Genomic DNA, 22512 nt, shown 5'->3' with positions numbered 1-22512 from the left:
AACTCTGGTTCTAAAACAAACTCCCTGATATGAGTGAAATTTGAAAGAATAAAGAAAAGAGATTATAAGCAAATATAATGATTTTAAATACAAATTTTAAATGGTCTAAGTCTTATTCAAGACATTTTCTTTTTTCCTATCACAGTTCCATTAAGATGTTTTTGCCCTGGATCCTAGCAAGATTTTGAAACCCATCAAATATAGTTTTGGGGGGGAATTTAAAAACTACTCAGATGGCTGAGATTTTGCAATTAGAGGGTGCTGAAGGACTGTGGAGGATTAGATACATTTCATTTTTTAAAGATTTAGCAATCAGTGATTTTGTAAAAAATTAGTCTTCAACAAAATAGCACTGAATTATGCATGGCAATTGGCACAAACAATATTCAAACACATTTTATTATTGAATTGACCACACAAACTCTCAGCTGCAACAAAACTCTCCAAAGGATGTACATATTCTCACATGGCGTCATGTTCGTGTTAGGTGGATTACAGAGTCTTGCTATCAGCTATGGCGACCCGGGAGTGTCAGAGACCAGAAAGTATCTATTTTAAAGTTGGAACAAGATCAAAGCAAGGAAATCTAAGCAATCTAGACTTTTAGCAAGAAAGAAAATACAAGAAGAAGAGAGGCTTAACATAAAGTAATTACTTACTTAATCCTTAAATGTTTTGTAGCAAAATCAAAAGCTATTCAAATAAGAAAAAAAGAAATTCAGAAAAAAAATTTAATTTTACTTTGAAATACGTAAGCATTTTAATAAAATAAAGAAGTTAAAATCCTTTAATTACTATGAATTTTCCTTCCCAAACCCAAGTTACTTCTAGTAATAAGGTATTTTCCTCTTGGTTTCTTAACAGTGGTGTGAAATCACATACCCACTACTATATTCCGATTTAAAATATTTATGACTCTTTTTAAGGCACAATGATTTTGTATACTCTGTATCAACAAAATAAAATCCACGAAAATATATTTAGGTTTTAAAGTAGAATTTCTTTTATCAGAAATATTTAATCAATATATCTATCCTTTAGTTTTATTTTATCAGAGACCAGAATTCAGCACGAATTTAGGTGCATCTAGATTTCCTTTTGTTTCAAAAACGCTTACTGTGTTTTATTCCCTGGCATTTTGACAATACAGGCAGACTTTAAAATGAGCTGATTTTTTACAAATTAGTACATCTTTGAACTTTATTTCTCCACAGAGCTTGCATAATTATAGCTGATATATTTCTACTTATAAATTTAAATGATATGTAATATAATTCTGCTTTATCTGTGATAATACCATCTAAAATTATACAAGAATAAGATGGCTTTCTCTGCAAGTTACAAGGAGGGGAGTTTGCAACACGTACATTAGAATGGCGATCAGATCATGACAGGGTTCAGCGAGCACAGAATTACTATCAGAATTATCAGAAGTATCTGCAATTCACACTAACTGGAGAGAAACGTTTGGATTTTGGTTTATGTGGTACACTTGTCCTTCATTGGTTCCTAAAGCGACACGTTTGCTTTACATAAATACATCATGATTAGAGCACAGACGTAACGAGATCATGCTGCCATTCCAAATTAAGGAGCCACGTTTCTATGACAACCGATGGCGTCCAAGATGCAGTGTATTGCTGTGAAGATGCAAACAATCGTCCGCAGGCTGGCCTTGATGGACGAGGCTGGTCACGATGCGATGGGCTCTTACTTAGCATGAATGGAAAAGGTTTATCATAAATATATCGACCAGTAGATCACGTTGAAGAACAGGAAGCAGAAAGGAAACAGCGCTCTGGCATAAAGATCGATGCGCTTGGCGGCTGTCGGGATGACGGGTTTGGCGGGAGGCGGCTTCTTGGTGTTCTTGTCCTGAGATCGCCCGAGGCCGTTGTTGACTTCAATGGGCTTCCCGTAGCAGTCGTAATTGGACAGCTCAAAATCTCTCGGTAAGCTGCCCACGATGCTGAAGTCATTAGATCTCAGGTCAGACTTGGAGGTACACACCTTCTTGCATCTGGTCTCTCCAACCTGAGGATAAAAGGGAAAGACGGGGGTATTCAGAATTTTTCTATGTAGAAGACGTTTTCAAAAAGATACTTTAAAAAATCAGATGGCTTAATCCGTTGACTATGATCTCTTTTGGTTAAACAGAAATTCTAGTCAACTGATTAAACCAGGAGGTGACCTGAACATGGAGGGTTCTACCGTGTTGTGTACATAACAAGGTTTATGTCGTGGAATAAACTTTCAGTAGGTTATTTTATGATAAGAGATCAAAGCACAAATCACCAGTTATCTTAGGTACTCCCAGGCTCGTGAGAGTTCTCAGTTGAAAGAATGAGTGATAAATAAAAACCCATCTTTAACCACAAACAGCACAGCTCATCTCAGTACAATATATGAATTACAAAAATCTTCTGGTACTTCTAATCTTTGACTTCCCCATGGATCCTACTTCCAAACCAGATGGTTTATAGAAGACTGAGGCATTTGTCACATCAGTGAGACAGTGTGTCCCTAAATTACACTCACAAATAAGAACTGAACATGGTCACCATTACCATGAACAAAAGATTCACTAGTGAAAGGCATTTCTCCCTTGTTGACTAAAGACGAATTACACAGAGACTCCAAATGCAGAGAATCCAAAGGAACTGTGTATATTTCAGCTGGATCATATGCTACACAGATTATTTGGCTGAGAAACTCGTAATTATTAAATCTGACTCCATTTCCTATAATATATCAAATAATTATTTCACAATGAACTCTTCCTGGCAATCTGAAGAGATCTTGGAAAAGATGGAGGTATAGGCTGACCTATGGTTTAAGGGCACTGACGTCAGGAAAGGCCACAGAAGGACGAAACTGTGACCCAACTGCATAATATTCCACTGATCTCTCTCCTGACCTCTGGTGTTCACCTTGGGAATCTTCACTATTAATATCTCCTGTTTTTACCAAAAAAGGGAAACACATCATTGTACACGATTAGCACACAGTGGTTACTCCGGCCTTTGCCTTATTAGTAAGATGCGCTGACTAGTTACACGAATTCTATTGTCATTGACTAGATGAGGGCTGGGTAAAGATTACACTTAAGGTAAAAAGTAAAACTGATTCTTCCCCAGTAGTATGTCAGGTACCAGCAGGCCGTCCTTGACCTGAACAAACACTGAGGTATATTTTCTTGCCAAGAGCTGGGCGGCAGCCTTCAGAAGTGGGGAGCAGAGAAACCAAGAGACACCGGGTGAAAAAACAAGTTAAAATGCATTTACACGTTCTCTCAGGGTTTTGATTTTATTAAAACCTCTTCTATAAAGGTATTTGAAGACTGTTATCTTTGAAATGAGTTGTGTGTGTGTCCTGGTGGCGAGCGCCTGTTACAGGAGTCACTTTTAATGATGGGACAGCTCTGAATGAGGGATAAAACTGGGTTCCCTATGGAGAAGCCCTCAGGCTCTTTAAACAGCTCCTCATTCCTTCCCTAGTTCACTGCTCCCACCTTCTCCCGCTCAGCAGAGACTTCACACAAACACAGCTTTCCTCTTCAGTTAATGCCCTCTGCACATAATTATCAAATCAAGTATGTACACAAGCGGACAAAAGTGTTTACAGTATAAATACTGTTTTAAACAATTGTACCATCACATCAAGAGGGATCAAATGAACTAGTTATCAACAAGACAGCACCCCCGCGTAACACAGTCTTACAGCGGTCTTGCTTCTATTAGTCTCCAATCTATAATTTCCCCATTTTTCCTCACATGAATATGTGTCTCTCATTTACTTTCATCATGTAAACGTGTCACTTCTGAAAATGACTCGTAGCAAAAACCGGGTATTATGATAATGAAACTGTCAGGAATAAAAATTAATGATGCGGACAGAACTTCCTAAGGCTCCAGACCATAGCCAGGGAGATTTGCTTCGTGGTCCTTTTCGGTCCGAATCTGCACACGTTTAAAAGCCAATCACCGCACACAGTATTTCTTAACCGGAAGACGCAGGCATGGTTTCATACGGATAACTGCATCTTCCACAGATGATACAAATGTGTTCACAGGGAAATTTCCTTTATGTATTTTACCAAATTTAAATCAATCCTTATTTTAAAAAATATATCATTACTGTAAAGAAACAACTCTCTCATTCGTGCTGCATGTACAGCAGCTTTGATGTTTTCAGTTTTGTTTTTTGTTTTTCTTTGGAGGGGGCGGAATTAGGTTTATGTACATATATATACAAATTTAATGGAGATACTGAGGACTGAACCCAGGACCTCGTGCATGCTAAGCTCATGCTTTACCACTGAGCTCTACCCTCCCCCCAGCTTTGATGTCTTAATTGATTCACATCCATAGACATATTCTACCTTCTATTCACAGCAACACCTTTGCTGTGAACACACCTGGCACATGCTTGGAGCTGGGAACACGATGTTATTAGCAATAGTAGGTCCTCAACTCTTCTTATTGAATAAAAAAAGAAATATATGAGTGAACAAGCAAATTACTGCCCAGTTCTTCAACTACTCACCCTGGGCTGGACAAACCCCAAACGCGGGCACAGCTCCCCACGGGCCAGGCATCCAGTAAATCGGGAGACTGCCTGCCGTGTGCTGTGTGAAGCCCTCCCTCTTGAGGGGAACAGGTGCGAGACTGAACCAAGAGCATGGGCTCAGCCTTCCGGGCCCCCCAGCAGCGCCCTGGCCCCCTGCTGGGCTTGTCAGGTGAGAGACAGCAGGAAAGTCTTCCGCAAGACCTCCACACTCAGGGGTGACCATCAGAGCAGAGGTGCGGCCTTAAACTCCACGCCGAGTCCTCCAGAAATTAGATAAGGTGTTGATTTCCTTTTTGTTAATTACTACGGGACCTAAGCTTTCTGCTCTCCTCCAGAAAGTCTGTTGCGCTCACTCCCTTTTCATCCGGGAGAGACAAACGAGTACCGATCCCACGACACCGGCACCCCGACAGGATGCAGCCGGGGCGGGGGTGGGGGGCGCGGAAGTCGCTCCGCCGCCGGCGAGGTCGCGCTCACCTGCAGGGTGCTGATGTGAACGGGGGTGCCCGTGCCGTTCACCGTGTTCTTCTTCGCCGCGGTGCCCCCCTTCCCATTCGCCTGCTCGGCCTTGGCAATTCTGGCCTTTTCTGCTTCAACGCGTTTAGGGTTGTTCAGCATCACCTGCACCACCGCGTACTCCACCAGGGACGCAAAGCCGAAGAGCAGGCAGGCGATGAGCCACACGTCCAGCGCCTTCACGTAGGACACCTTGGGGAGCTCGGCCGCCAGCGTGGTGCACTCGGAGGCCAAGCTGAGGACCGAGAAGATTCCTGCGGGGACACAAGCAGGAATTCAAGCTGCTTTTTTCTCCCTCGTGAAATGCTGTGTCATCATTTACTCTCGGATGAACGCCCTTCCCAGGAGCTCCCAACGTCCCTCGGGCCCCTTTAAAGCTCAAAGAGTAGAAGAAACCCCACGTACGCACTTTCTACGTAAGGGTTACTGAATGTGGGTGGGGACGTTTGTAAACACTGAACGTTTAAAAAATAAATAGAAATTAAAGCCAACCTGTAAACACATAATTTGGATCTTGTTTAAATACTACAGATGTCTAAAACCATTCCATTGTACCTCTGAGGAAGCCACAATGCTCTCTAATTGAACAGGTTATTTCACTTTTCAGCTTTATTACAGACAGTTATAGAGCTCAATTTTACCCCCAAAACAACTAAATCAGAACAAGAATAGAACATTTCGTGCAATTTTTGGTAAGATTCAAAATTAAAAAAAAAAAAATAGAGAAGGCAAAGTTGAGAACATCTCTGATTATTTCAGGGAAACAAATGATTCCAGCTTTTCAAGGAAAGAATGCAATTCTGCTCTATGTAATATTAACCATATATGGGAGGCTAATAGTTATATATCAATTTAAGTCAAATAATTGTAAAATCTCGAAAGAGAATTGCAATAATTCCTGTCCCTCTTTCTCTTCCTTCCCACATGTGTTCAGATGGGGTGTGGACACAGGACCCATGGGCACGGAGAACCACGACACACTGGGCCAGGACTCATGCTGGGTCGGGGAAGCCTCCCTCTCAGTCAACTGGGAGCAGGTCTGCCTTGACCCTGGAGTCCATTTCACCAATGGGGCCACATGCACGTTTTTTCCTCTTAGATACAACCACTTCTGAGAATGAAAACGTTATCCTGGTAATGAAACATGGGCCTGGCTCTTTGCCCTGGCATTGGGAAGACCAGAAGCACTATATGAGTATCAATTATCAGTGAGGATGTTGAAAAAATACACATTCCATCAGCTGCACCATTTCAGAGGCTTCTAAAAGGTGCGGAGTTTTTTCTTAATTTTTAAATTTTTTTTATGGAAATGTAGTTGATTCATAGTGGTAGTTTCAGGTGTACAGCAAAGTGATTTGGTTACACACATATGTACATATATTTTTTTTCTTTTTAGGGAACTCTATCAATACCTTGTAATGACATATAATGGAAAAGAATCTGAGCAAATAGTATTTCTTTGGACAAATATTTTAGCTTTATCTTCAGACAGCCTTCAAATAGGATTACTTTACTGTTAAGTAACTTCACTGTGAAATTCTGCCTGAATTTTACTAAATTATAAACCAATAAAGAAATGTGAAACCCATCATTCATAAAAATGTGGATTTTTGTAATTTTAATATTGTGTTCTTACTAAATTATCCCCATTTAATGGAGCTCCCTCTCTTATAAATTCCAGGACTTCTTGGTATAATATTTTAAAAACATGTTTAAAATATCTAGTCCTTATTTGTCAGAAATTTCCCTCCCTAGTGCAAAAATAAATCAAGTCTAGATATCAAATCAGGGAATATGTCATAAAAGTGATACCAACTCTGATAAATAGATGTGGGGTCTACATCTTTTGAAAGTCAAAACTAACAAATAATATAGAGTATTAATAAATTAGTTACATAAAGAAGTTAACCTGAATGAAAACCTCTATAAACAAGTCAGGATGAAGGATAAAGTCATTTAGCTCATCAATATGCAGGAAGAAGGTAACTGTATTCAATATCTTGTAGTACTGATAATGGAAAAATATGAAATAGAATATATATATTTATATATATACATATAAAACAGAATCACTTTGCTGTACACTGGAAACTAACACAACCTTGTAAATCAATTCTAATTCAATTTAAAAAAAGAATGCAGAAAGAATTTTATAGTGATGAAATGCTTACTTAAGGGAGCGTTATTTACAGCAACTCAAAGACTGACTACGGGATATCCAGAGACTTCTTGCCCAGGCAATCTTAGAGTAAACATCAGAAAAATAATTCCTTACTAGCACACACACTCGTAATGTATTGACTGAAAGAGGAATACCAAAAACTAGAAAAAGGAAAGGAAGAAAAAGAGGGTGAAAAATGGAAAGAAAAAGAGAGGAAAGGTAGAGATAGTATTTGTTACCAACGAAATTGAACCAACAGAGTAAGTCAAGGAGAAATTGTGGATATACCAACTACTCCCTAAACCCCAAATCATTTTTATCCCCTAGAGAGATGAACTACATTATTCACCAAATTGGTACATATGGAGTTGTGATTAATAACATGAAAATTCATCTAGAAACGCTGCTAAATTATATCAGCATGTTATTATTCCTCAACATTTTAATCAAACGATACTAAAAGGAAAACTACTATTACTATCAGGTGGGAATCCAAAAATACTTTTGGACATTTTTGAAAAAGATCCTTATGATCAAAAAGATCTTGAACCTACACGCACCCTAGTGTTCGCAGCAGCACTATTTACAATAGCGAAGACATGGAAGCAACCCTAAATGTCCATCAACAGATGACTGGATAAAGAAATTGTAGTGTATTTATATAATGGAATACTACTCAGCCATAAAAAAGAATAAAATAATGCCATTTGCAGCAACATGGATGGACCTGGAGATTGTCATACTAAGTGAAGTTAACCCAGAAGAGAAAGAAAAATACCATATGAGATCACTTATATGTGGAATCTAAAAAAAAGGCACAAATGAACTTATTTACAAAATAGAAACAAGACTCACAGACATAGAAAACAAACTTATGGTTACCAGAGGGAACAGTAGGGGGAGGGATAAATTAGAAGCTTGGGATTAGCAGATACTAACTACTGTATATAAAATAGGTAAACAACAAGGACCTACTGTGTAGCACAGGGAACTATATTCAATATCTTGTAATGGCCTATAATGGAAAAGAATATGAAAATGAATATATATATGTATAACTGAATCACTGTGCTGTACACCAGAAATAACAGATTGTAAATCGACTACACTTCAATTAAAAAAATTTAAATTAAAAAAAAACCCATTTCTTTAGAAAAAAAAAAATCTTGAACCACTGCTCCAGATGGTAAGAAAAGATCAGAGTAAGAAAGGTATCATGTGTGGCCTCTACAGGTCTGAACAGTGACCTGAATTATTCATCTTTTTTTCATTTATAATTTAAAAGTGTTTGTTTAAAAAAAATCCCTTTCAGCAGCACTTAAAGTATTTTATGTAACAGGAAAAGGGTGTTAGAGTGAAGTTTACTTACGGTAAAAAGTACCAAAAGTTACTTCCATACGTAAAGAAATAGCTGAAGTCAGAGTCTATGGAAAATTCATAGATGAAGCTCTGATGTTTGTTAACAATGGAAACAATCAATCAAAAAAAAAGATGGGAAGGAAAACAAAACTAGAACACAAAACTAATATTTTGGAAAGTGAAATGAGTTCAGGGTAAATGATACAGGTTTTTCTCCTAAATTTTAGAAAATAAAAATTATGGGCATAATCCGAAGAGATTGGCAAATTGATTTGCATAATCTTCCGGAACAATGTAGGGGGAAAAAGTAGAAAAAAGGAAAGATATTTTGGGTTAAAAGAGTTGTATCCACTGAATATCCTGAAATTTAATCTAAGTCAGTAATATGATTTTTTAGGTAAAATTATAAATATGTATGTGTCTAATAACAGAGCTTCAAAATACCTAAAGCATAATTCCATAATCCAAGTTGGACATTTTAACACTCTCTGATCAATAACTATAAACCAGACAAAAGACTTAAAAGATTTCAACAGGACTGTCAATCAACTTGACTCCACTAATATTTAAACATTACACCCCACAATGCCTGATACACATTTCAAGGGGACACGGTAATGTTGCCAGGAGGCATGTGCTGGGCTGGGCCATTCAAAATGTCTCAGTAAATATAAAAGGACTGAAATCATAGAGTATGTTCCCTGACAAAATTTAAAAAAAAACATATTCAAGTACTTAAGAAAACCCTAAATATTTGGAAACCTAACTACACGTATCTAAAGAATGCATGGACCAAACAAGAAATCACAAGGGAAACGAGAAAATATTTCTTAATGGAAAAAGATGAAAACGCACTATATCAATATGTGTGCACTGCAGCTAAAGCAGGACTTACAAGGGAAATTTGTAATTTAAATGCTCACAGTAGAAAAGAAGAAAGACCTAAAATCAACTACATAAGTTTCACTTTAAATACCAAAAGGATATCAAATAATATCCAAACTAAGTAAAAAAAAAATAAAGAGCTAAAAGTCAGTGGAAAAAAATAGAGAAAACGAATGAAATCAAGCTGATGTTTTGAAAATACAGAGAAAATGGGTAAGTCTTTAGCTAGTGTTCAAAAAAATTCACAATTTAACAATATCACAAACATGTATGAATGATCACTACAGTGAGACATTAAAAGGAAAAGCAAATATTATGAGCAATTTTGTGCTAGTAATTTTCCCAACTTATCTAACATCTAGAAATCAATCAACCCTCCTCAGTCTTACCAAGAGATCGACAAAAATCTAGAGCTGCTATTATACCGAACAGTGAATGTTTCAATTAGAATCAGTAATAAGCATCTCTTACAATTCTACTCAACACTGAACTTGAGGTCCTAGCCACTACATTAAGTCAAAAAACTTAGGTGTTGGGGAGCACGTGAAACAAGTGGTAGGAATGCAAAATGGCACCATTATTCTGATAGAACCATGGTAATATTTTTATAGAAGTAAAATACATTTTGCCATAAAATCCAGAAATCTCATTCCTAGGTATTAACCCAAGAGTAATGAAAACGTATGTCCACACGGAGACTTGTACAATTATTCACAGCAACGTATATAATACAGCCAAACTGAAAACAACCCAAATCTCCAACAATTGTTTAAAGGAAAAACAAGCTGGTGTATCCATACTAGGACACAGTGCTCAGTAATGAGACAGCACCAAATATTAACACAAGCAACGACATGGATAAGTCTCCAAAGGGTAAATACGTCCCTATCCTCTAGTTTTCTCTTTATGAGTGTGGTGAGACGTGAACATGCCAACGTGTTGACGGATCTCATTCTACATTTATGATCACTGACCTTAAGAAGTCCATGACCCTACAGTCAGAGTGTATTTCTTGGTCCATGCACCACTTTTTCTCTCTCCAAACCACAACACTCTACCCCACCACACCTGCAACTCATGACCTTGCTTCCTGTTTTATTAAGAAAGCAAAATCAATTACAAGCCCCACCCGGACATCTATCCACTGCTCTCTGTATGTGCCTACACACTCTGACTTCGGTCCTGATGCTACAGACCAGGGGTCAGTCAACTCGATGCACAGGGCAAGTCAGACCCAGCACTGATTTTTATAAATAAAGTTTTGCTGGGTCATGGCCACATCTATTCAGTATGTCTTGTCCAAGGCTGCTTTAGTGCTACAAAAGCAGATTTAGGGATTTCAACATAAAGCTAAATATTGACTACCCTGTATGTGACAGAAGGCATTTGCTGACTGCTGGAACAAATCACACTGTTCTAAATAGAGAACCAAAAATAAACATGTCATGATTTTGTCCACCTTACAAAACAAAAGGAAGATGCGAATACAATAATCGTGGGAGAACTTAACACCCCACTGACATCACTGAACAGGTCTTCCAGACAGAAAAATCAATAAGGCAACCGAGACCCTAAATGACACAACGGGTCAGACTCAGCTCCCATTCCCACTCAGCTATTTCTCCATCCTCCTTTCCTCTTCACAGTTAATGATCTCCAAGGAGTTGCATTCTGACTCTAGCTCTTCCTCACCTGTTCTCTCTGGAAGTCACTCCCACCAGGCTTTCCTCTGCTCCTTACTCCGTGGACCTGTCCTTGTCCTGGACACCAGTGCCTGTCCAGGCTGTTGGGTCCAGTGGGAGTTTTCAGCCCTAACTTTGACCTACAGGCAGTTGGCTGATCATTCTCCTCGCCTGCAAACACTTCCTCCACTTGGTAGAATCCCAGAAAACCACATCACCCTGGTCGTTCTGTTCCTCAGTTCCCCAACTTCAGCCCTGAGACTCCTCTGTCTCCACTCCAGGATTACTGCATTAAATATCATCTATTCCTGACAAAGCTGAGTTCTGACCTCCAATCCCGACTTCTCCGGGACACCCCAGACTTGTACATGCAACTGTCATCCAACATCCTCAGACACTGCAAACTCAGTGTGCCTGGAACCGAGCTCCTGGTCTTCCACCTTCTCAAAGCTACCTGACCTGCAGCTCTTCTCACCTCAGGCACTGGGAATTCCATCTTGCCAGTCTCTCTTAGCCCAAAACACCTTGAAGTCATCTTTGATTCTACTTCTTAAATCCCACACACAACACATCTTCACCTCTCTTCATCTCTACTGTATCCATCATCTAAGATTGATGAGCACATCCACCACCACCCCGGCCCAGACCACATTGATGTCGGATCTCTTAACCGTTTCCCCAGCTTCCACCTGTGCCCCTTTCAGTCTGTTCTAAACAAAACAGTAAAGATAACCAGTTAAAATTTAAACCAGTTATTCAATATCTTGTAGTCACCTATAATGAAAAAGAACATGAAAAGGAATGTATGTATGTCTATGTAGGACTGAAACATGATGCTGTGCACCAGAAATTGACACAACATTGCAAATCCACTATACTTCAATTGAAAAAATACGATGCAAAGGCAAAAAAAAAATTTAAGTCAGTTAATGCTCAGAAGCCCTCAGGGGCTTCACGTTTCACTCGGAATAAAAGCCAAAGCCACCAGAGTTCCTTGGGGAACGCCGCTCGGCCCACTCCTCACCTTGTTGCTTTTCTGACCTTGTCTCTGAATCTCCCTTTCTCTTACTCTGTTCCAGCCACACTGCACTGCCTGGTGCTCCCCAAAGACCCCAGGCAGCTTCTGCCTCGAGAACGCTGCCCTGATGGTCGTGGCCCAGGACCCCCCTTTTCCCGAGACCCACAGTGATGCATTTTTTCACCTCCTCCACATCTCCATCCAGGATCACTTCCTCCTGGCATCTCCTGGCCAGCAGGCTGCTGCCCTCAACTTTCATCCCTGTATCACCATCTTATATATTACATGTTGTACTTCTTTGGTGTCTGTTTCTTCCCAAGAAAGGATAAACTCGTTGAGGCTGAGTTATTGTCTTTTTTAAATCTATTTTGTTAACTATTCATGAGCTATTTACTCTTTAAGGTAGCCCCATCTTTTTGCATGGTACCTAGCGCACAGTCAGCGCACAATAAATATTTCTTGAATGGATCAAAATGGGTAGAGGTGCTCTGCACACTGTGAAGTCATTTGTAAGTGAGGCAGAGCATTAGCTCCTGACTGTGCCGCGTGGGCTGTGCACCCATTTTTTCAGTCCTCCAGAAAGCCCCCAGGGACTTTCCCACCCCTGTCGGCATGTCCTCAGAGTATGTTCACAGGGACGGGATCTGTCGCCCAGGTGGGCACAGCCAGCAGGCACAGAGCTGGAATTCAAACCCAGGTTGACTCCAGAGACTGACTTTTGACCATTAAGCAATTCTCTCCATTGGCAAGTCTGCGCGGTGCTGAGTGGCAGCTCAGGGACTTCACATCCCAAGTCCTGCAACAGAAGAGGATTTACAGACACTGTCCTTCAAGAAGATGCCAGGGGCTGGGATGTCTCCAAAGCACCCTTAGAGGCCTCTAACTTCAATTTATGTCACTACCAGGGAGTAAGATACTCCTAATAAACACAATTTAACAATTTGAGGGAAATGCATGATATTTTTGACAAGCTTAAGTGAGAACTTAAATCTACTTTTGAGAGTGTTTCATTCTCAGTATAATTACTACATAGTTAATTCTCATTCCCTGAGGGATTAATTTATCAACTGTAATTATCTTCATCACAGATACCTAACCCTTAGGATGAAATTACCCCCATTTATTGCTTATTAAGATATAGATTTGATCTTTGTGGGTTTTTATTAATAAACCACCAACATTCTTATTCAGATAAAACTGTCACTGTCACTGTCACTGGATTTTTCCTTGCTTCCTACTCTTTAAAATCTGTATTTCATTTAATTCCTCCAGTAAGTCAGGAGGGAGATTTGCACAAGGCCTTTTTGATAATAGAAAAATAAATAAAAAATAAAATTCTGCAACTAACCAGACACCGAGAGGTCAGACATTTCACAGTCTGACCCATGTAAGTTCCAGGTGATATTCAGAGAACAGACACACACACACACAAATGAATGACAAGTTTTCAGACACTCCAAGCAATCAAAGTTTGTTGTTACAATGTCCTTATTTTGAAGTTTACTCACTTTACCCATAAGAAAGGCTCCTGATTCTTTCCCTAACCAAAGACTGTTTAACCTCTATCCGCACACAATTGTTAAGTCTGGCTAATGGTGTTTTTATGTCACAGAATCTTAAAAATAACAAACTGGAGAGCACAGATAACCAGCCCCTACTCCCTCCAGCCTCTCCTCACAGTAGAGCACACAATAACTGATGTTTAGGAAAATGGTGCCAAGTCATTTTTCAAAAGATAAACTGTGCTACATATTCCCTGGTGACGAGTATGAGAGCATATATAATACTATTTAGAAAGATTTCTATCTGAACAGCCATTTGTCCTCAAGCATGGCACTGCTGGGGATTTCAGACTTCAGTTATCTGCAAAAATCAGTTATCACTAATTATTTCCTGAGAATCAAAGTAGGATGGAAGAGCTGCTCAAAACCCCCCAGGGACAAAGAAAAAAACTTAAATTTCATTACAGAATGCACAAACATGGAGAGAGTCTAGTTCAATGGCGAGTGCTGAAGGAAGTCTGCAAAAGAGAGAGAGAGAGAGAGGGAGGGAGGGAGGGAGGAAGGAAGAAAGGGAGGAAGGAAGAAAGGAAGAAAGGGAGGAAGGAAGGAAGGAAGGAAGGAAGGAAGGAAGGAAGGAAGCAAGGAAAGAAAGAAAGAAAGAAAGAAAGAAAGAAAGAAAGAAAGAAAGAAAGAAAGAAAGAAAGAAAGAAAGAAAGAAAGAAAGAAAGAAAGAAAGAAAGAAACAGAGAGAGAGAGGGAGGGAGGAAGGAAGGAAGGAAGGAAGAAAGAAAGAAAGAAAAGGGTTGCCATCAATTCCAAACTCACTGTCTGGAAATGACTGAGTCTGTGCCAAAGCTGCGCGGTCACTTCAGAGAGAGCGGCTGGACCACCTTACCCAGGGGCACCCTGGCGGCGCTGGCATCGGGGTTGATCCAGAAGGACAGCCAGGACAGGACCACGATCAGCAGGGTCGGGGCATAGACGCCCATCATGTAGAAGCCCACCTGCCTCCGCAGGGTGAAGATGACCTCCACGCACGTGTAGTACCCTGCCGGACAGACAGACCCGGGACAGAGTGAGGCTCTCACCACCTGCCAGGAACTGACAAGCACTTCTGCTCCGGACACCTTCACAGAGTCAATGCCCCCAGAAGCGGGTTTTCTGTAAGTGTGTATAACCATCGGGTCTAAATGGATGACATGAGTGCCATCACCTGACCTTTGGCAACTTCATCATGACACTGAGAAACGGCTGTCACCTGCTGCTCTGAGATGTCCTGTCATGGGTCTTAGGTCTTAGTGCAGAGAATCTGCAGTGGACTTAAACTTCATACCCACAGCGACTCTCAAATGACCTACAGGAGTGGTGTCCCAGGTCCCAACGGTCTGGGAGCAGTAAAGTCAAGCAGAGCATGTCTTAAAGGAAACACGCCTGGACTAGCGGTTGTCAGTACAATTTCCAGCCACGTGGACCACTTCTTATCTGGAATGGTTGGCCACCTACAGTAACTCAACTGCATCTTTATGCCTGAATTAAGACAGTATTGGAGGTAAACATGAACAAAGATAAGAAGTGAGTGTTCCCTGTCTCTTCAGATAAAAGTTTACCAAGAGCAAACCATCTGACAAGCCCCCACTCCAGGACCCCGAATGTCCTCTCATTCAGGGAAAGGGCTTCACCTCCAAAAACAGAGACTTACAGCAGACCCTGGTTTACAGCGTAATTCTAGAGCTGCCTGACATCAGCTAGTCCCCCAGATTAATCACAGATTACACGCAGCCTCATCAGAGCCTTTGCTGGCTGCAGAAAGAAAATAAAGGACACAAATATTCTCCCAACCCTGGAATAGAAGAGACGTTTCAAGGTGTTTGAGCCGATTTTTTAAATGTTTGATTTTGATAAGAATGCCATTTACCATTCAACAAGAGAAAGGTTATGCATGCATACCAGAAAGTTAAAATATCTCCAGTTGTGTTCAGCGTAAACTATACATAACTATTTTAAAATACTGAAACAAATAAATGAAGGAACAGTGTGTAAACAAAATAATCATGGGGGGAAAGGACAATATTACTTTTCACTATATTTTAGTTTAAAAAGTAGTATTTACCTATTTTTCCTAATTGGGAAGAATTTTTTACTTCTGTTTACTTCTGATGCTAGAATAATCTTCATTATTTATGCATTAATAATATCTAAAGCACACAATGAGGTCTTAATAAATGCTGAAAAAGAAGCTATTTCTACCTTTTTATCAGATCACTTAGGTATCTATCCTTTTTCCAACGAATTATAATCATCAATACCTCTCAGAGATTAGAAAGATATTACGCCTAAAATGTAACAAAAATAAAGATTCAATTGAACTGAAGCAAATTCTAATTATGTCAAATGTTTCCATTCTGTGTCAAAACACAAGCAAGGCAGAGCATTTGCCTTTTTTAAATTTTGATTTCATTATGAGGCAGTTCCCTCCAATCACGCTCAGCTTTTAAAAAGCTATAAAAGGCAAAATGATGAAACACTCCCGGTCCCCTTTCAGCGCCCCTCCTCTCAGCTTAACTTCCTGCCTGGACAAACAAGAACATATGCTTCTAACTAACAACCATGGGCAAAATGTCCAAAATCGAATCTTTCATAAGCCCATTACTGCCATGAAGGAGGCTGAAGGTGTTCCTACGAGCGGTGAGTTACCTGGCTTTGTAAGAGCATCACTTACGCAGGTAAATTTTACATTCACTCAGCACACGCCGAACAGGGAAGGGCTCACAGGACTAATTGTGTATTTGGGGGCCTAAGTCATCATAAATATGACAACAGTTTGCTATGAAGCCGCTCACTTTAATGCGGATTTTGACACCCATCGCCCCAGGCTTAAATGACAGCTTAGGTACCAAGAGTCCTTCATCCAAAACACGTTTCCAAGTCCCTTCCCCAAGGCATCCGCAGGGGGAACTTCCAAGACTTGCATACATTTGGCAGTAAAAATACATGCTTGGATATCACCACGATCTGCTCCGTAAACTATTATGAGAAACATTTCTTGATCCTTTTTGATCCCTTCCTGGTACTGTTATATTGTTCATCGGCAAATTCAATTTACTCTCTATTTCCTGCGGGGGTGGATTTGATCGCTATTCACTCAGGCTTCCAATTTTAAGAATTTCTACCATACTTGTTTACCCATATAGTTCTCCACATGTATAGTTATTGTAATTATAAAAAACATAATTCTTAATAAACTTCAAGCCAAAGCATTATTTGATAATTTTGTCCAAATTAAAGAAAATACGGGCCATCATTTTATATGTCACTCTCTGTATCTTTTCCACTAGTCTACATTGTGAAGCAGTCCATATATTTTGAATGTTTTATTTTCCTAAATACATTTCTAAGTACTATCCAAACATTAAAATGTTTTGCTGGTATCTCTTTCATGATTCACATAAATGCGGATAAAGCGTGTTTACTGAAACACAGTGTCAACTACTATTACGTTAGCCGTGAGTTTTTTGTTGCTGTTATTTTCTGTAGCTAATGAGATACCAGTGACTTATTTATGATAACTCAAAAAATACCATAAGACATCTATGAAAGATTTACTTATCATAAATCTTGGGCAATTTCCAAAATATTCTCTACCACAGCACATCTTTTTTTCTTCTTTCTTTTTTTTTTCACAGCACACTTTCTTAATTCCTTCTTTGAACTAAATTACATAATATTTATATTATATATATTATGTTTACTTTATTTGCTTACTATGTTTGGATCTATAAAAGAGTAGAGATTTGTCCTTTATTCACTACTGAGTCTCCTGATGGAGATTTTTAAGCATGGGGCTTAAAAGTGAAGAAATTAACACCTACGCCCCCTACGCCCCAGATTTCCAATGCTATTATGTAATTTTAAATTATATAAAGTGAGAAATAAAATGACTAGTTTTATTGTCATCTCTAGATGAAGTCTAAAACTTCAGTAAAGGCTATTTCAAATTTCTCAAAACAATTTTGAGACTCTTAATTTTGAAATGGTAAGTGTATAGACTGATGTGGGAACTGACATTTCCGAGCGTGACAGGCCTGGACACAGAGGACACGTCAGACTCACAGTCCCAGCACAGCGCTCATAGTAACAGCACGCCGTGGGCAAGTGTCCGCCTGATGGGTGATCCAGAGAGAGCAAACGTACTGATTCCAGAGGATGCTTGTGAGGATTAAACTGTAGGATTCCTGCAAAGCACTTAAAACAACGCCTGAGAGAGAGCAGGAACTCAAACACCTCTATTAAATAGATTTCTATCCGCAACCCCTGCAAAAAACTCTCGGCTTTCAAGTTTGTTTTTTTCATTACTAGGTGAGTTGCAAGAATTATCAAGACTACTTCCATATCTAACAGTCAAGGCGGCAGTGACTTCTTCATTGAGCACTTTGATGGTCGCAGGTTTAAGAGCTCTCAGTCTGTCCTTTTAAACCGTGGTAGTTCTTTCAGCACTTATACTTGATAGTTTCTCTCTTGTCCTAAAATAGTTCAAGTCCTATAAGAGAAGGGACGACTTATATATAAATGTTAAATAATCTGTTCATTTATTTGAAAGTTAGCGACAGCAGATGCCAAGACTAACTTCATCGCCAAGTTGGCCTGTGCCACGTTTATTACCAGGCAAATGTGCAACTGTTCACTCTACCTTTGGTTCTAATGTTAACAGGAATGTTTTAAATCACATTTTGTCCTCAGTGATGTCAAGATGGCAGCGTCTTAGTTCAAACACCTGACCTCTCTAAATTTTCCAGTTATCCCAGACATTTTTATCTTTGCAAAGTCATCATAAATGTTGCAATACATTTCACCTTTAAATGCTGTATCTATTCCTGAATATCTTGGTCATGATTTACTTCTAGATACAGAATTAAAACTGAGTGGTGATTTACAAGTTAGGCTGATTGTTAGTGTGAATGCAATGATCAAAATTCAGTCCATCACCTCTTGATTTATATTACTAAGGGAGACAGCACTATACGTGATTATCTAAGGCCCTCAAGAACCTATGGCTACCAGGGGAGACTCACTAATCATATAATGAAAGTACTGATTAGTGAGGATTGTATTTTCATTTCTGTAAAGCTTGATGTAATCTAATGAAGCAGGTTACTCTGTGGAACTTCCCTAACCCAGGCCAAGATTATCATACAGGAAATATTTACTAATGTCGAATTATTTCACAGGCTTATTGCTCCCTGCACAACATAAGATGAATGCATTGAAAAATTAAAAATATGAGTCAATAAATATCAAAAAACTGCCCAAAAGACAGCAGGCAAATATATGGCTTACATTGTTTATATCCATAATGTTTGGCCCTAATGTGAATCTTGCCAGAGTAGAATTTCTTGACGATATCTAAGAAGACCACAGCTGGAAAGTTCATGTTACAAAAATAAAAAAAAAAAACTGAAAACCTCTTGTTATCCAGAATTGCATAAGAAAAGCAAAACTATCTAGGAATAAAAAAATTAACTTTAGTAACTGTAGTTTTATAAAAAATTTAAATATATGAAAGTAAAGATAGTGCATTTATAAAAACTGAACTTATTTTTTAACTAGCATTGTCTCTTTTGTCCTTAGCAAATGTTAACTTTGAAACAGGACTTGGTCTTGTTCAAAGACTCTTACTTACCAGTGCCTTTATAGTATTTTGTACAGTTACCATATTCAATATCCTCCTTTTTAATATCAAATTGAGGCAAGGCGATTTTCTCCAACTGAACAGGGTCCCCTGACTGCCAGATAAATCGTAAATCATCAGTTGTGTAACCAACTAGAAACAGAAATGCATAAATAAAATATTAGTTTGAAATATAATTATTAACACTTCTTTAATATTTCAATAATCCAAATGTTAAACCTTGAAATGGCAAAATAATTGGCTCTTTTATATGAAACTTTTCTTAAAAAGTCAAGAGGTAAAAAAATCTATGGTCACAAATGAAAATATTAGCACAAAACTTACAGATAATTGGCTTAAAGAAAGGACAAGCTAAAATAATTGGGTTAGCGCACACGGTTAAAATCTGAGCGTGTCATAAACGGTAGCACATTTTTCAATGTCAGATTTCTGAATCGTCATCAATAAACAAGTAATAAATAAACGATCCTAGCTTTCTGAATGGATACATTTACAATCATGCAACACACTACGCAGAGATTTTTAAAGAAACTTAAGCACCAGAACACTTAGTTTTTTGAAGGATTAACTACCAACTTCCCTAAAGAGTTGCACTGCCAGAGGAAAGCCATAAAACAAACCCCTCCAAGGGACAGGATTCCATCCCGGCAGCCTCCCGGGGCCACACTGGGGGCGGAGGGACCCGGCTACTCCTCAAGGATCCTGTGGGATTCACGGCACATTGCAACCTACCCTTCAACCCTAACATGCCTGCATTTTTTAAAGCAATATTTCAGTGTATCTAGTAATAGAACTGAATGTAGATACACATTTGGAATTATTTATACAAATACAGATTGACACACAGGCGTGTGTCTATAACACGTGTACAAACATGTACAAACATAACACTTAAGTCTGCAAAATCTCATATGTTCCAGTTAGAAAGCAATAAATATTGTTCAAATTCAGGATCCAACTTCAGTAAATTGAAAAACAACAACAAATAACCACTAAATTACTTGAAAGCATCATTTAGCAGGCACATGCAGGACATTTACAGGGCCATTCTTTGTAGAAAAAGGTCATGGTATGCAGGTATTCAGGCTTAAGATTCTTTACATTAATTAATTGTTAATTAACTGTTGTTAATTTTTCAAGCCTTTTTGCCTACTTTTAATGTGATAAGCTTCATAGAAAATTAACTAATATATTTTAGAGAGAATCATCTCAATAAATACCTCTAGTACATCTTTTAGAAACTGAAAAATACATGATCATAGAAATATAGAAAATCCAAAATCCAATTTTGTAAAACATAATTTTTTTACAGATCCATAGACAATGAATGCTTGGTGGGATTTAGATAATATTTTGCAATGTTTTCCAAATTTTCCGCTGCTCTGAAAAATGTGGTTTTAACATTAGTAAAGTTATTAGGACATCATTGCCCCCTTTGCCTTGCCTATATGACTAATTCAGATGAAGATGGCAACTGGAGTCAGTCAGACGTGCACACCCACAGCCACAACAACTCAGCGGAAATAAAAACCTAGTACCAAAAGGACGTGTCTATCTCAGCACAAATAACAGAGCTAAAGAATAACTGTAATTCCCTGAAATAAATTAGTGCCTATTTGTAATCAGAAGCATTCATTTTACCATTGTTATCTAAGGTATGAGTAGCATGTATGGCCTAGAAATTTTAAGCACTTTTATTTCTACAGTCATTTACGGTCAGTTGTACATACAGCTCTCAAGTTGCATCTTGCAACGCTGAGTATCCATGGGAAACAAGGTTAGGTCCAAAGGGCATGAAAGAGTGATGGATAACCTGAAAGTAGAAACAGAGGTCTCAGGACTCGTCTAATGCATTCCTCTGTGACACGCTAATTTTAAAAGGCAAAGATAAATCTACATGTATTAAAGATAAAAGTACCTCATGCTGACAAGGACATCTCCATCCCGAAAAATAAAGAGGAGGATGTTTTCCTGGGTTACATCATGAAAATTGGCACTTTTTTCATTTGCAAAAAATAAATCGGGTTTCCACAGACACTTGTACATTGTGGGATCCACCGTCAGTGCATCTGAGCCCCGAAAATCACTAGGGAGCTTCAGCCTGGGGTCGTTCCATTTCTGTCTCAGGAAGATGTTAACTCTGTAATCCTGGGGGGAAAGAAATTAGGTGCGCATGCGTCTGTTGATTGCTACTTTTAAGACTGTGCTCAGGACCAATGAAAATGGCTCAGTGATCAGCAGCACAAATAGGGCTGCTCTTCCAACATCAACCAGGATTACAACAGCGTGGTCACTAGCGCTAAAAAGACCCCTGTGTCTGTCTAATTACCCTCTCAGACATTCCCCAAGCACTTGCCAGTTCAAACGTCAGAATATAATTTTATTGATAATTGCTCTTCTGTAATAAAATACCAGTCATACCAGCGGACTAGCTGGTGCTGCCCTAAAAAGCACACACACTACTAAATATTACCATTATTCTCCAAAATGTGGAATGAAGTTTAGTTAAAAATAGTTAAGAAGCTGAAAGAAAATATTTCACTTGTCTTTTACTAAAGTAGCAGAATACAAAATAATTTATATGTATATAAAACTATATATATATATAACACATGTATTATACATACACTTAAGAAAAAGTAAAACTACCCTTGACCACTCAGATATGTCAGTGATCATAGAGAGATTGTCAAACAAGATTGAGATTATGCAAATCAGATGAGACTACATGCAAAATTTGTATCTGTTAAGTTAGATTCAACATAGTAGGAAAACGTTTTGAAATCCACTAAGTCGCTGATTTTTTTTTTTTGGCCTATCTCCAAAGCCCTAACTTTAAAACTTTGTAAAAGTTGAGTTCTATGAAGACATATACATTTTAAGAATATGTGAGCCTAGGAACATGTTTAACCTTACTACAGCTTGGCCTTCCCACTGAAACGCGGTTCCGGGGCACACTGGGTTATTGGCATGTGTAGTCCAACTCCGCATTGTGGTCTTACATTCGGGTGTTTTGATTTTAATTTTGTATACTGAACTCAGAATACGCACCAGAGTGTTCAAGGCATAAATTACCTTGGGTTTCAGCAACCTTATTTTCAACCATTCCAAACTCACATAATACTATTTATCCA

General features: G+C 38.8%; 1 protein-coding gene across 1 annotated transcript in view; it reads right to left on the bottom strand.

Moving 5' to 3' along the window:
* Window positions 1-1656: 1656 nt before the first annotated feature.
* The window catches only part of GLRB (glycine receptor beta), a 69147-nt gene continuing 48291 nt past the window's right edge, over window positions 1657-22512 (bottom strand). Inside the window, exons 5-10 of the mRNA XM_006213583.4 lie at window positions 21297-21526; window positions 21109-21191; window positions 19370-19510; window positions 14588-14740; window positions 5047-5339; window positions 1657-2034 (exon numbers count right to left, since the gene is read on the bottom strand). Of these exons, the coding sequence (XP_006213645.1) occupies window positions 1738-2034; window positions 5047-5339; window positions 14588-14740; window positions 19370-19510; window positions 21109-21191; window positions 21297-21526 (1197 nt within the window). The 3' untranslated portion in view covers window positions 1657-1737. The remainder of the gene's footprint in view (window positions 2035-5046; window positions 5340-14587; window positions 14741-19369; window positions 19511-21108; window positions 21192-21296; window positions 21527-22512) is intronic.

This window comes from Vicugna pacos, chromosome 2 (assembly GCF_048564905.1).
Source record: "Vicugna pacos chromosome 2, VicPac4, whole genome shotgun sequence".
NCBI classification, from domain to species: domain Eukaryota; kingdom Metazoa; phylum Chordata; class Mammalia; order Artiodactyla; family Camelidae; genus Vicugna; species Vicugna pacos.
Note: the sequence above shows the minus strand (reverse complement) of the source record. Positions and strands in the feature narration are given on the sequence as shown.